This window comes from Lucilia sericata, unplaced genomic scaffold (genome assembly GCF_015586225.1).
Source record: "Lucilia sericata isolate MDLA Ls3-8-SP2 unplaced genomic scaffold, ASM1558622v1 Contig000237F_arrow, whole genome shotgun sequence".
NCBI lineage: Eukaryota > Metazoa > Arthropoda > Insecta > Diptera > Calliphoridae > Lucilia > Lucilia sericata.
Genome location: NW_023994264.1, coordinates 138,887 through 154,942, shown reverse-complemented (window position 1 = coordinate 154,942; position 16,056 = coordinate 138,887). Strand labels below are relative to the sequence as shown.

Below are 16,056 nucleotides of genomic sequence, written 5' to 3'. Positions count from 1 at the left end.
CCCATATTTTTAATTCAGCTTTTGTTGCGTCGAATGGTTTTGCGTTCGTCAGGTTAACTACCTCTAGCTCCCTTTCCTTTGAAGCTATTACATTCGCACTTCCGTTGCCGACAACTCCCGAGTGGCCTGGTAACCATATGATATAAACCTTACCTCTTGGATAATATTCAGTTAAAGCTTTCTTACAATCCAATACGGTAAATTCTATCACCTGATATCGCCCTAATTGCCTTCTGGCTGTCAGTAAATACATTAATGGCTGAGGGCGCCATATTTATTCTAATCCAATTTACACATTCCGTTATTGCTCGGACTTCTGCCTGGAAGCTTGTGTTATGATGTGTCTCTTCAATATAGAACCCCAGGCCCACTTTGTTCCCCAACAACAACGGATTCCTACTGGTATTTGCTCTAGTTTTCCGATTGACCAAGACATTCTATCTGGGATCAGCGTTTCAAAATTTCCGACATATTCTGTGTCTGGTATACGATCAGACACGTCCGATGACTGTATGTAACCTTCTAATGTGTCCAGTATACATGGATGACATGTCCTATAATCGCTTTTGGCCAGTTCGCCTAAAGTAAAGAGCCGTTCGCCTCATATCTTAAATATATGTATTTCAATGGGTGGAATATCCAGCAACACCTTTGTCATATAAATCTTTCTTTACCAGCCCATTGAATGCAATGAATTTTTCAAAAATATTTAATAAATTTTTATATAATTTAAACTTGTTAACGTGAAGAAAAACTCGATGACATTGTTATTTTCAAAACGTTTAGTTAGTAATAAACCGAAAGCACTTAAATGTGACAACCAGGATGTTTGTATGTATGACTTGTACATACATATGTATGTATGTGTATGTATATGTTTCAGAAATTGTCCTAAAAATAAATGTGTTCTCTTTTTATCATTATTTTATGGCAGACCACAATATGACATTGTGGTCTTCGAATATTCGTAAAATGGCGAAGCAAAAAAAAAAAAAAAAACATTAGAAAAAACAGCAAAATTTCAAGTATTATATTTCACACGTGCCAAAAGGACAAACCTTAGTTTTATGCTTCTTTTGTTCATGTTGCCACCAAAAGATACGCATCCATATATGAACGTTCATTTATTTTTTTATTGTACATGGTTAAGAGCACTTTAGATCATAAATATGTACATGTATAAGAAGTTTTACCCAGCAAAATTTTTGTTCAGATACTAAATTAAACTTGGACAACTCATTTCTGAGGTTACAGTGACCTGGAAGTTTATTTTTTTTGTTACTTAGAGATCTTAATGCTTTAATTGATGTTTTGTTCGAAAATTGTCTCTAAACGGAAAATGGATACTTAATTGGATTATATTTCGGCGCTTTTGTCGCACGAAGTATAGCGTGCAACAGGGCGGAGATCCAATTTTCAGTAACACTACATAGAACCTCAGTTGGATTGAACACATTCTTATGCACTATGGTGAATTTTTCACTGTGAATCGTATATCAACGGTCAGAAATTAATTAAAACTTTAGAGCAATTAATATTTTCACATTCGGCTATTATACTACAGTTTTAATCTTAACAGACCTACTTTCATATATAGCCCAATAAATCTATCAATGTTAGATCCCATATTATTGATCTTCTCTTCAGACAAGGCTTCATTGTTTGATTTAACTGTGACATTGATTTCTTTTTAAATGTCAGCATCACGGCATTAGGAAAAGAGTTCCGGATTCTGCTTAAGAATTTGACTTCTGGTGCACACTTGTCGACAGATTCGTACATTCTGGCACTTATTTAGTTAGGTGATATACTAGAGAGAGATCCGGTATTTTTGGTAATTTTTCCAAATAGTATAAGATTTGCGGAATTGATGGCTCAGCTCAGCATTTTGACCACCAAGAATTTCCAGTATACGTTCATTAGCCAGTTTACTGCTCCATCCTTTTATGTAGACAGTGGACTTTAAGAGCAATTTTTTTTTTTTGGTTGAAGGAAAACTGACAACAACAGTTTTAATCTTAACAGACCTACTTTCATATATAGCCCAATAAATCTATCATGTTAGATCCCATATTATTGATCTTCTCTTCAGACAAGGCTTCATTGTTTGATTTAACTGTGACATTGATTTCTTTTTAAATGTCAGCATCACGGCATTAGGAAAAGAGTTCCGGATTCTGTTTAAGAATTTGACTTCTGGTGCACACTTGTCGACAGATTCGTACATTCTGGCACTTATTTAGTTAGGTGATATACTAGAGAGAGATCCGGTATTTTTGGTAATTTTTCCAAATAGTATAAGATTTGCGGAATTGATGGCTCAGCTCAGCATTTTGACCACCAAGAATTTCCAGTATACGTTCATTAGCCAGTTTACTGCTCCATCCTTTTATGTAGACAGTGGACTTTAAGAGCACCGGAAGCTCGCTCTTCTTTGCGAGTCCCAGCTTAGCGCCGTCCCATGGAGGAGGGATACTTTCCACCAAGTTCTTTAGGGTGCTCACACATTGTTGAGATGCCAACCTCATCAACATCACGCCCATTCTGAACTCGCAGCTCACGCTCTCTATTGGTTGTTGGCCCTTTGAAGCGATTGCGTGGTCCACTATCTTATTGTTCACCAGATCTTCTACCTTACTCTGTTGGTCTATTGGAATTTTGCCTGTCGGATTACCGGCATCGTAAACTGCATAACAGAGATCGTCCCGGTGTCTTCTTTTGGCAACTTTGGCGTAAGTTGGCGGCTCTTTTCCTTTTCCACTGTCAAGCCTATCCTTCCTCGTTTTTCGGGGTTTCTTTTGAGATACCCTTACATTCGAGGTTGATTTCGCCGACGTGGTCATCTTCGGGATATCTGTCTTGGCGTTGTCACCCTTACTCGCAGGATTCTGACTTGAGGTTCCTTTGAGTGAAGTATGGCTTGGCTTCGACTGTGTATTAGAAGACGGGGAGCTCTTTTTCTTCTTAGGTTTATTCTCAGTTGTCAACTCTTCGGGAGACCTGATCCTCTTTGCTTCAGATCTTGTGAGAGAGTCCGATTTTTCCTTTGGAGTGTCGTTGGATTGACTAACTATGATTTTCTGAACCATCTTTTTCAGCTTCCTCCTCTGTGCTCCGGATAGTCTTTTCTTAGTAATAGGTAGTTTAGCTATGCTATCACTCACCTGTTTCACCATTTGCCCTATTTCATCCTTATTGGGATTTGCTATAATGGTGTTGTTATTATCTTCTGAGGATTCAGAGTCGGAACCCTCACCTATATTTAAAGGCTGAGGTAGCTTAGAGCTCTCTCCGAGTACATCCTTCTCTTTCACCCCTATATTTTTGCCAGCGGCATGCTGTACACTTGATCGGCTAATTAACAATCGGGAGTTTTTGATTTCAGCTTTGATGTTAGACCTGTTATCAAGTATGGTTTATGTAGCTTTTGAGGTTAGGTTCTTATCCGTCAATTTTCCATCTGCAATATTCAAAGATTTCCCTGGTTCAGTTGTTGCCAAATGTGAATGATTTTATCACCTTTTAAGGTTGAAATGTGTTAATCCATAAATATCAAATCAACTTTTATTTACCATTCTCAATGTAAGAGGAAAATTTTTAGATGATAGTTGATAATTTTTAAGGGGGTAGTTCGGAAATCCTGCTATGCTATGGTATGTATATATCTACCAGCGAAGTCTGCATGGCAACAAGCACATTAGAATTCGCAAACTGTTAAGATGACAACTTTTCGCGAATGTTAATTTAAATTTCTCCTTCGTAAAAGAATGGCTGTACAATTTATAATCCAATGAAACATGTTGCTGGGTTAATTACACTCAACATAAATATGTATGAAACTTACATATTAACAATATTTTCACATCCTCGTATAATGTAGATTGTGTTTTTCTTTATATCTACAACACAAAAATTATAAAATGTATCTTCTGCATTACAAACATTCTTATGTAAGTGTGTAAACTATATGTATTATCAACATACATAATATATTACGAATATCATGTGTAATGTAATGGTTGAGTTATTTTGATGCTGCTTGACACTATAAATCTATATACATATGTATGTATATGTACACATATACGGGTAAAAGTATCTAGATATTTCAGTGTTTATGGTGGATATTTTTACTCATGTGCATGAATAGTGTTTAAATATTAAATTAATTTAATATGATCGAACATGAGCACATACTCGTACTCATACTACACTCTTACTTTGGCAATTTGTGAACTGAATTTGAAACAAAAAATTTGCGATTTTTTTTTTTTTTGGTTGAAGGAAAACTGACAACAACTGCTTTTGACATCGCAATCTGTAAAATGTCATTCAAATTTATTTGACAGTTTTTGCGAGATGAGATTTTTTTTTTTGAGGTACACACTTCATTTTGCTTAAAAGCAAAGTTTTTCATTTTTACTATAAACTCATTTTACTTTAAATAATATTTGCACTTAACTCATAAATATACATACAATGTATGGATTTATGTGATAATTTGCAAATTTGATGCATGTCATGGGATGGTTTATTGATTTTACTTTACATTAAAGTAGTTTGACATTGTTGACACTTAAGTATGTGGCTGTGTAATACATTGTAATTACATGTTGTTAAGATCTCAATAATCAAATGCGGAAGACAAGTTACATTTGTATGTAGTTCTGGAATAATGACACATTAAAATTGTTAATTATTATTATCTATATATATAAAATTCTAACGTTACTGACTGATTCATCATCGCACAGTCTAATCGGTTGATGCTAAAGAGCTGAAATTTGGACAGGAGGTTGGTCTTCCACCAAATAGATCCACTAAGACGGGATTTTTGGAAATTCGAATGTTTATGGGGTAAAAAGGGTAAATTCTGTAACCTCATATCTCGTAAACTACAAAAGATACAAAAACAGTTTAAAGCTTATCGTCGTTCATTTAAAAAATAAGCGGACAGGTGTCTGGTACTTTTTTTCAAATTCGGCCCTTTAGGGAATAAACGGGTAAAAACTGTATTTTGGTACTTTTTTTGCACCCCATGTATCTTTTAAAGCAGAGAACATTCAAAAAATATTTTTGACTTCTTCATAACTTGACGGAAAAATAAAAATATGAATTTAGTACTTTTTGGATATTCGGACGTTTAAGGGGTGAAAATTGTACCTATTTTTGGTACCTTTTTCATAAAACATTGTTTTTGGTTTATTAACTTATACTTATACATAATAACGGGCTTCCACTACGATATTGCAACTTTTTGGAATAAAATTTTTGTTTCGTTAATGAAAAAACCAAAAGGGGTAAAAACGGGAAATTTGATTTTATTCAAAAACAATGATCCAATTTAGATAAAATTTTTAGATTAAGAAACACTAAATATGCTAATGGGGTGTTATTTGGAAACCCGGTACCAAGTGATATTTTTGGTAGTTTTTCATTCTCTAACTGGTACTTTTTGAGTTTTCTATGATATTGAAATCGAAACATGAAATTAATAATAAAGAGACTTTTCGGTACTTTTTCGTTCTACATAGGTACATTTTTGAGTTTTCTTTAAAATCAAACCTAGAAACATGTAATTAAGCATGTAGAGCCCAGAGTAAATGAGAATCTATAAAAGGGGACTTTTTGGTACTTTTTCGTCCTTCGATTGGTACTTTTTGAGTTTTCTATAAAATTTAACCTAGAAACATGATATTAAATATGTAGAACTAGGAGTAAATGGGAATCTATAAAAGGGGACTTTTTGGTACTTTTTCGTTCTTCAAATGGTACTTTTTGAATTTTCTATAATATTGAATCTAGAAACATGAAATTAAGCGTGTAGAGCTCGGAGTAAATGAGAACATATAAAAGTTTACGTTTTGGTACTTTTTCGTTCTTCAAAAGGTACTTTTTGTGTTTTTTTATAATATTGATCCTAGAAACATGAAATGAAGCAAGTGGAGCCCGGAGTTAATGAGAATCTATAAAAGGCGCCCTTTGGTAATTTTTCGTTCTTCAAATGGTACCTTTTGAGTTTTCTATTATAATGAACCTAGAAACATAAAACTAAGCAGTCAGGGACTTGAGTGAATGAAAATTTAAACTGGAGTATTTTCTGGTACTATTTCGTTCTTTAACTGGTACTTTTTGAATTTTCTGTAATATTCATGAAATTAAACAAAATAAGTCTATCGGTACTTTTTCGTACTTCAACTGGTACTTTTTGAGTTTTCTAAAATATTGAATACATAAACATAAAATTAAACATGCAGTATCCTAATTGAACGAAAATTTAAAAAGGATACTCTCAGGTACTTTTTTGTTATTTTACTAATACTTTTCGAATTTTCTATAATATTAAACCTAAAATTGGATACGCAGCTTCCTGATGGTATACAAATCTCTATGCGAGGAATTTCTGATTTAATGAAAATCTATAAAAAGACACTTTCTTGTACTTTATCGTTCTTTAACTGATTATTAATTTTCTGTAATATTGAAAGTAGAATCATAAAATCAAACTTATAGAGTTCTCTATATTATTCCATCTAGTCTATAGTCTAGTCTATAGTCTAGTCTATAGTCTAGTCTATAGTCTAGTCTATAGTCTAGTCTATAGTCTAGTCTATAGTCTAGTCTATAGTCTAGTCTATAGTCTAGTCTATAGTCTAGTCTATAGTCTAGTCTATAGTCTAGTCTATAGTCTAGTCTATAGTCTAGTCTATAGTCTAGTCTATAGTCTAGTCTATAGTCTAGTCTATAGTCTAGTCTATAGTCTAGTCTATAGTCTAGTCTATAGTCTAGTCTATAGTCTAGTCTATAGTCTAGTCTATAGTCTAGTCTATAGTCTAGTCTATAGTCTAGTCTATAGTCTAGTCTATAGTCTAGTCTATAGTCTAGTCTATAGTCTATAGTAAGTCTATAGTCTAGTCATAGTCTAGTCTATAGTCTAGTATATAGTCTAGTCTATAGTCTAGTCTATAGTCTAGTCTATAGTCTAGTCTATAGTCTAGTCTATAGTCTAGTCTATAGTCTAGTCTATAGTCTAGTCTATAGTCTAGTCTATAGTCTAGTCTATAGTCTAGTCTATAGTTAGTCTATAGTCTAGTCTATAGTCTAGTCAATAGTCTAGTCTATAGTCTAGTCTATAGTCTGTCTATAGTCTAGTCTATAGTCTAGTCTATAGTCTCGTCTATAGTCTAGTCTAGTCTATAGTCTAGTCTATAGTCTAGTCTATAGTCTAGTCTAGTCTATAGTCTAGTCTAGTCTATAGTCTATAGTCTATAGTCTATAGTCTATAGTCTATAGTCTATAGTCTATAGTCTATAGTCTATAGTCTATAGTCTATCGTTAGTCTAGTCTAGTCTAGTCTAGTCTAGTCTAGTCTAGTCTAGTCTAGTCTATAGTCTAGTCTATAGTCTAGTCTATAGTCTAGTCTATAGTCTAGTCTATAGTCTAGTCTATAGTCTAGTCTATAGTCTAGTCTATAGTCTAGTCTATAGTCTAGTCTATAGTCTAGTCTATAGTCTAGTCTATAGTCTAGTCTATAGTCTAGTCTATAGTCTAGTCTATAGTCTAGTCTAGTCTATAGTCTAGTCTATAGTCTAGTCTATAGTCTAGTCTATAGTCTAGTCTATAGTCTAGTCTATAGTCAAGTCTTTAGTCTAGTCTATAGTCTAGTCTATAGTCTAGTCTATAGTCTAGTCTATAGTCTAGTCTATAGTCTAGTCTATATTCTGCTCTATAATTTAGTCTAGTTTGTATTCGAGTAGATAATCTTTTCTTTAGCCTAGTTGTCCAGTCTATGGAAAATTAGTTTAGTACGTTTAAACCTAAAAGTACAATCTTACATTAAAATGTCCTACAAAATTATAAAACATATTTTCTATGTTTGCAACTCTTTACAGAAACATATTCATTGCAGTATTAGCCAGCTCATGGAAACTCCAAAAATAACTTAAAATTTAAAGGAAACGGAAGCCATAATAAAATATAACAAGGACAAAAATCAACAATAAGTAAATAAAATCTATTCATCAACAAACAAGCAACAACAAACTGAACTGCAGTAAAATTTGCTAGTACTTTCATATTAAAAAAAAACAAAATCAAGAAAATTTATTCATTTTAAATCTAACTGAAATTATGGGTGTTTACCAAGTTATGTTAAATAGTGCATGCTGAAATAAACATTTCTGTTTCCTGTAGTAGTTGTTGTGTCTTATAGAAGGACAAGGACTTTTCTAAAATTGTAACAGAATATTAATTTAGTTAAAATTCAAAGAAAACCAAAAAAAGAAAAGTTTTTTTATTTTGTCATGTTAAATAGTGGTAGCAACAGCATGGAAACACTAACCACTACAACAGCAAGTTCCTTTATAACAACCAAAGCCACGATTGCAGTGTCAGCATCATCAGCAACAGCAGGAGTGGAAGAACAAACAGAAGCTAATGAAACCCCACCAGATCCTTTTGAAATTTTGCGCAACGAGTGTTATGAACGTCTTAATCAAACTGCGACAGCTGCAGCGACAACGGGGACAAATTTTGTAACAGGTAAAAGATAAATTAAATTTTGATAAAATTCTAAATAAAGTTTAAAATTAAGTTTATTAAAAGCTGCACTGTGGGGCAAAATCAAAAAATATCGGAGATTTTTAAACGACTGATTAAGTATGAGTAGTCGAGAAGGGTGGCGTCTCATAATGTCCATGGATGTTATGACATACGAAAAAATGTCATAGTTTCCATTAACAGTATGGCACATCAAAAACTGTTACAATGACCATGAACATAGTACCATAAAGTAGATAGGTTTTAATGTTCATGGACGTTACGATATACCAAAAAGTTTCATAGCTTCCATGGACATTATGACACAGCAATAACTGTCACATACATAGGCTTAGAGTTATGTATAAAGGGTAGCCACTCAATTTTGAATGGTTCAAGTGATTTACTCTGCTTGCGATGCCCTACTTCCAGAGTTAAGCCAACCGGTTCCATACATGAATGAACAGTAGAGACAAAATAATGTTCTCAGTGAATGTCAGACTGTAGTAGATATTTCTTATTCCTCCATAATATGACAGCTTTTGCAGTAGTCATTGTATTCAAGACACATTCTTCTGATATGATTGCCAATAGCAGAGTGTCCCGTCATTACCGATAACAGCGTTCTTATCTGCATACTAGAGCTAGGTCCATCATATAGAGGCCAAGTTGACCTCGAAGTAAGACGGTTATTTTCCTCTAGATTTGTGCTATGCTATCCGTATATATACATATATCTCCCGGTATGTGTAATACTTCAGCCAGTATGCTGCTCGATCGATTTCTCGATTTCTGCCTGTAAAACACTGAAGAAGGATTTCATTCCAAATCTTTCAATGTAAAAGTCACCACCCACCCTTCCACTCCTTTTGGAGCCATTAGTGTTAGCATTCCTTACAACATTTGACAATTGGGACTCAGATTCTGAATTCTTCTCAGTTTTGTAGCGCAATAGTCAACATTCAGAAGCAAAGATTCGAAATGTTTTATTATTCGGGTATGGCCTATGTTTTTATTGTCAGACCACGAACCACATGCAGAATTAAGGGCTAATTAAATCGCCATCAGGTCATCTGGTAACCTGTTAAAATATAGTAACAGGGCCTTCACAGTCTTCATTGCTCCCCTGATATTGAAAATTCAGTTGATAGACTTAGACTTAACATACCAGTCGGTACCAACCATCTTACTTATCCCAGAATAAATTACTATCAAGGATCACTCCGATGTATTTCACATGATCGGCAGTCTAAAGTCTTATTCCGTTCAACTTTGGAGGCAAAAAGTTTTCAAGTTTATACGTCTGAGGCCATCGCTCCTAAGATCAATACTGCTAGGTCGTCAGCATAAGCGAAAGCCTTAATTCTATTTCATAGCCATATTACAGAGTTTAGGAGACGTCTGTCACATTAAGTCCATGGGTCACAAAATGCCGGTGTCATAAATGTCCATGACTATAATGACATAAAGTTCAGGGTTTAAAAATAGTCCGTGTATCAGGAAAAATTTAATTTTATAAGTGCTACAAGTCCAAAAACTTACTTCAAACTAATCAGTTTCATTTTGAACAGGTCCACTGAGGTTCCCTGGTTAACTGTTAGCCGTGGGTATTTGTCTTTGGTATTCTGCAAAAATCATCATGAATTAAAATGTCCAATTATTGATCTTCAAACTTTGATTATACATTTTATGCGATATTTTTCTTCCGTGTAAAACCGCTACATCCGAAGAGCACAAAGCATGGCACGTAACGCTTCCAAATCACTTCAATTCTGCATAGATTCCCCATGGTTGTATGATCAGATTTTAATAGTTTATAATAGGATGGAATCCTTTTATTCTCACTAAATACAGAGAATTTCCCTAGGGCCATGTATATTTGCCGTTCGTGTCGATTCGGCTAGTTGGACGGGTTATTCATCGCATGCAAAATCATATTTCAAGGTCTCTAGGCTTCAATTCGCATTTTAAGGTTCATTCTATTATAATACCGTAAGAATTACTGAAGACTCTTTTGATAAACAACATTTGTTAAATTTATTTACTTTTATTAAAAAAAATAAATTTTCCTCATTTCATTTTTACATTTCATCTGTTTTTTTAATTACTTCACCTCCCATAAGTAGCCTTTAAGCAAGCACTTGAGTATTACTTTTGTTTCTGACTGTTAATTATATATAAAATGGTGTTAATTTTGTGGTTTTTCATAAAGTGTGTCCTTAATATAATGTTTTCTGTTTTTGTTCTTTCATTTAGATAAATTTTGTCCGGGCACTTTTGATGGCTGGCTCTGTTGGCCGGATACTCCTGCTGGTACATCTGCTTATGAACGTTGTCCTGAATTTATAACTGGTTTTGATCCATTAAGTAAGTAGACCATTAAAATTAATTCTAGTATTTGGTATAACCACTTGTAAAACATGATTGTTGAATATAAAACTTAATTGAGGCTATAAATTATGTAGTAGTTTTAACATCAAATGTAAAGGAAATTATATTTTTTAATGTTTAATATTTTAATGTTTTCTGGTTGTTTTTGATTGGCTTAATAATTAAGTTAAATAATATGAAATAGTGGATTGGGTGATTTAAGTATAAAGTAGTAAAAATCTTTATATTGAAAATAATAACGTCGCTGATTTCGATTAAATTCTGCGCACTCTGTGAATAGATCCAAAAAAAATATGCTTGCGCCGCTATCGGGTCAGTACATCATATTAATATCGGACTTTTTCATTCCGAGAAGAAATTTATTGGTGAAACCTACCGTTCCATCATTACAAGTGGACGTATGGGATTTTTTCGTACATATGTTTAAGCCCTCATATGTCTTTCCATTTGCTCTTTCATTGACTTTAATGCCGAGAGGTGTGTTACCCATATGATGCAGAGCATAGTTAGTTAGTTAGTTTGTTAGTTAGTTAGTTAGTTTGCTAGTTAGTTAGTTAGTTAGTTAGTTAGTTAGTTAGTTAGTTAGTAGTTAGTAGTTAGTTAGTTAGTTAGTTAGTTAGTTAGTTAGTTAGTTAGTAGTTAGTTAGTTAGTAGTTAGTTAGTTAGTTAGTTAGTTAGTTAGTTAGTTAGTAGTTAGTTAGTTAGTTAGTTAGTTAGTTAGTTAGTTAGTTAGTTAGTTAGTTAGTTAGTTAGTTAGTTAGTTAGTTAGTTAGTTAGTTAGTTAGTAGTAGTTAGTTAGTTAGTTAGTTAGTTAGTTAGTTAGTTAGTTAGTAGTTAGTAGTTAGTTAGTTAGTAGTTAGTTAGTTAGTAGTTAGTTAGTTAGTTAGTTAGTTAGTTAGTTAGTTAGTTAGTTAGTTAGTTAGTTAGTTAGTTAGTTAGTTAGTTAGTTAGTTAGTTAGTTAGTTAGTTAGTTAGTTAGTTAGTTAGTTAGTTAGTTAGTTAGTTAGTTAGTTAGTTAGTTAGTTAGTTAGTAGTTAGTTAGTTAGTTAGTTAGTTAGTTAGTTAGTTAGTTAGTTAGTTAGTAGTTAGTTAGTTAGTTAGTTAGTTAGTTAGTTAGTTAGTTAGTTAGTTAGTTAGTTAGTTAGTTAGTTAGTTAGTTAGTTAGTTAGTTAGTTAGTTAGTTAGTTAGTTAGTTAGTTAGTTAGTTAGTTAGTTAGTTAGTTAGTAGTTAGTTAGTTAGTTAGTTAGTTAGTTAGTAGTTAGTTAGTTAGTTAGTTAGTTAGTTAGTTAGTTAGTTAGTTAGTTAGTTAGTTAGTTAGTTAGTTAGTTAGTTAGTTAGTTAGTTAGTTAGTTAGTTAGTTAGTTAGTTAGTTAGTTAGTTAGTTAGTTAGTTAGTTAGTTAGTTAGTTAGTTAGTTAGTTAGTTAGTTAGTTAGTTAGTTAGTTAGTTAGTAGTTAGTTAGTTAGTTAGTTAGTTAACTAAGTCTGACAGGCCAGTTAGACCCTAGTTCTACTTCTTCGGATCTGATGTATGTATGTCCTGTCGAACTAACTTAATAAAATACCACTATGAGCTAATGGTTCTTCTACATAGATATAGTTTGTTGGCTCTATCCTCTAAGTGATATTTACATTTTAGTTTCCGATAAAGTACTGCGTCTAAGTATTTAATCCTTCGACAAGAAGGGTGCTCTTAGATACCTTTCTGTTCTTGGCTTGACTCAATCGTAGTCTTCTGACTATAGGATCCTACGTTTTTTCTGTTTTTCTTTCCCTTAAATTTGTGAGAGGAAATAACATAACCTTTGGAGTGCCCTGTTATTAACCCAATGTGTTTCGTTGGTGTTAAGATGTTATCGAAGTGCAGATTACATGTTTTATAGGAACTTTTTTCTAAACATTACGAAATTTGTGTCAATTTTCCAAACAACTTATCGGATTTTTATTTGGCCTACCTTATGGTTATGCTTTACTCATATTGCTCTGATGTAGGAAAAATTAATTAGAATAAGTATTGAGCAAAAAATTTCCGAAAATTATTTTAGTATTCATGTGTATGTTTAAAAAAATTAATTCATGTTTTTTAAACAAATCTAAATAAATGAAAAGGGTTTACTCTACAGACACAACCATATGTTTGTCTATGTATTACATCTGTGTCCCTTCTAATGCACAAAACCTTATTGAAACGTTTTACTAAAATCATTTCTACTTAAGATTTGTCATTTGGAATTCTAATATTACTATTTAAGGCAAAGGAATTTGCTAATAAATGTCTATTTTTCTCTCTTCATAAAAATAGATCCAATTTGTTGTTTCCATTTGTTATGGTTTATTAACAAAATTGTATTTTGTCCTTTTTTCCATTATAATCATTATGGTTTCTGCTTTCAACATGTTGTCCTGTGGTTTTTACTTTTCTTACATCGCACCACATGAGATAAGTGTGGGTGGTGGGACCACATTATTTTTTTTTTTTTTGAGTGTTTTAAAACATGGCGATCTTGCTTTTTTTGTCCTTTTAGAATTAACAGAAATGTCATAAATTTGCAAGCAACCATAAGCTGGGTAAAAAAATTTATTGTAGAAATAATTTATATTTTTTGTTAAATTGTGGTCTTAAACATTGAAGTTTTGTCTAGTTTTCCAAATTTGTTATTTATGTGAAAACAACTTTAACATAAATAACTTTGTGTTTTTTTTTTTTTTGCAATTTTCTTTTTATTCATTATGAATACAGTCTTATTAAAACTAATGAATGTGTTTCGAAACCACAACAACTTTTAATTTCCAAAATATGTATTGGTTTTTGTAAATGTTTAAAAACTTATTGTAATAAAAACGAAAAAATAAATTTAAAGAATTTAATCAATATCTCTAAAAGTGATGCAGAAGATATTGAAAAGTAAGTTGCTGGAAAACACTAGTATTTTTCAAAATTTTATTTCCTCTGATGGAGTGGTATAATGTGCCCCATATAAAATCTTCCCATGTTTAATGTTGCAATAAAAATTCTCTTTGAAATATTCAAATAGTACAATTTAAGTTTACTGTATGTATTAACATATAACCAACTAAACGTTCTTAAAATAATAGGAAATTTAATCGAAACAGAGTAGAAATACGAGGGTATAAATCACATAAAGAAAAATCAATAACGCGGTAAAAGCTATCGATATTTACTACCCCATACTACTTTACATACATAACATAAGTATGTATGTATATATTAGACTGCAACAACAAATATATAGAAAATAAATGTGTGATATACAATGAAAGTCAAAGCTTATAGTCATACTTTAAATTTGATATTAGCTATGTGGAGTCAGCTTATGATATATGTATGTAGTTGTACATTAGAGTGTCCCGAGGAGAGGAAAGATAGATAGATAGATAAATAGATAGATAGATAGATAGATAGATAGATAGATAGATAGATGATAGATAGATAGATAGGATAGATAGATAGATAGATAGATAGATAGATAGATAGATAGATAGATAGATAGATAGATAGATAGATAGATAGATAGATAGATAGATAGATAGATAGATAGATAGATAGATAGATAGATAGATAGATAGATAGATAGATAGATAGATAGATAGATAGATAGAAGCTAGATAGATAGATAGATAGATAGATAGATAGATAGATTAGATAGATAGATAGATAGATAGATAGATAGATAGATAGAAGATAGATAGATAGATAGATAGATAGATAGATAGATAGATAGATAGATAGATAGATAGATAGATAGATAGATAGATAGATAGATAGATAGATATATAGATAGATAGATAGATAGATAGATAGATAGATAGATAGATAGATAGATAGATAGATAGATAGATAGATAGATAGATAGATAGATAGATAGATAGAGATAGATAGATAGATAGATAGATAGATAGATAGATAGATAGATAGATAGATAGATGATAGATAGATAGATAGATAGATAGATAGATAGATAGATAGATAGATAGATAGATAGATAGATAGATAGATAGATAGATAGATAGATAGATAGATAGATAGATAGATAGATAGATAGATAGATAGATAGATAGATAGATAGATAGATAGATAGATAGATAGATAGATAGATAGATAGATAGATAGATAGATAGATAGATAGATAGATAGATAGATAGATAGATAGATAGATAGATAGATAGATAGATAGATAGATAGATAGATAGATAGATAGATAGATAGATAGATAGATAGATAGATAGATAGATAGATAGATAGATAGATAGATAGATAGATAGATAGATAGATAGATAGATCGATAGATAGATAGATAGATAGATAGATAGATAGATAGATAGATAGATAGATAGATAGATAGATAGATAGATAGATAGATAGATAGATAGATAGATAGATAGATAGATAGATAGATAGATAGATAGATAGATAGATAGATAGATAGATAGATAGATAGATAGATAGATAGATAGATAGATAGATAGATAGATAGATAGATAGAAGATAGATAGATAGATAGATAGATAGATAGATAGATAGATAGATAGATAGATAGATAGATAGATAGATAGATAGATAGATAGATAGATAGATAGATAGATAGATAGATAGATAGATAGATAGATAGATAGATAGATAGATAGATAGATAGATAGATAGATAGATAGATAGATAGATAGATAGATAGATAGATAGATAGATAGATAGATAGATGATAGAGAAATTGCAAGTACTTCTTTAACTCCCCTATTTGTAAGTGGGCGTAGAAGTACTTGCCTCCACTGACATTACCGTGTTAAAATAATGACTTAAAATGCTAACGAAGAAGTAGTGGAAAGAGGTTTATTAGCTTTTTAACTCATTACTTTTCAATGTAAGTTTTTCCTGAGTAGGTAGACAAATCTCAAAAATTTCTTAATTTTTTTGCAGATTTTCGTTTGAGAGGTATTCCTTAAAAAAAACGTGTTCCACGCCATATTGTTCATGTGATGTCAAAATTTATAAATTCCTTATTTTCTGCAGTGGCCTAATACACACCCCATTTATATAACTGCTGGTAGACATTCGTTTAACAAAAAAATATTTTGGGGCCACTTTTGTATAGAACATAGAATAAGGAATATA

The 16,056-nt window shown here is 31.8% G+C and overlaps 1 protein-coding gene across 1 annotated transcript in view; it reads left to right on the top strand.

The window, feature by feature from the left end:
- The window catches only part of LOC119602522 (calcitonin gene-related peptide type 1 receptor), a 170,374-nt gene that overhangs the window by 87,602 nt on the left and 66,716 nt on the right, over positions 1–16,056 (top strand). Inside the window, 2 exon segments of the mRNA XM_037954094.1 lie at positions 7,893–8,541; positions 10,795–10,905. Of these exon segments, the coding sequence (XP_037810022.1) occupies positions 8,304–8,541; positions 10,795–10,905 (349 nt within the window). The 5' untranslated portion in view covers positions 7,893–8,303.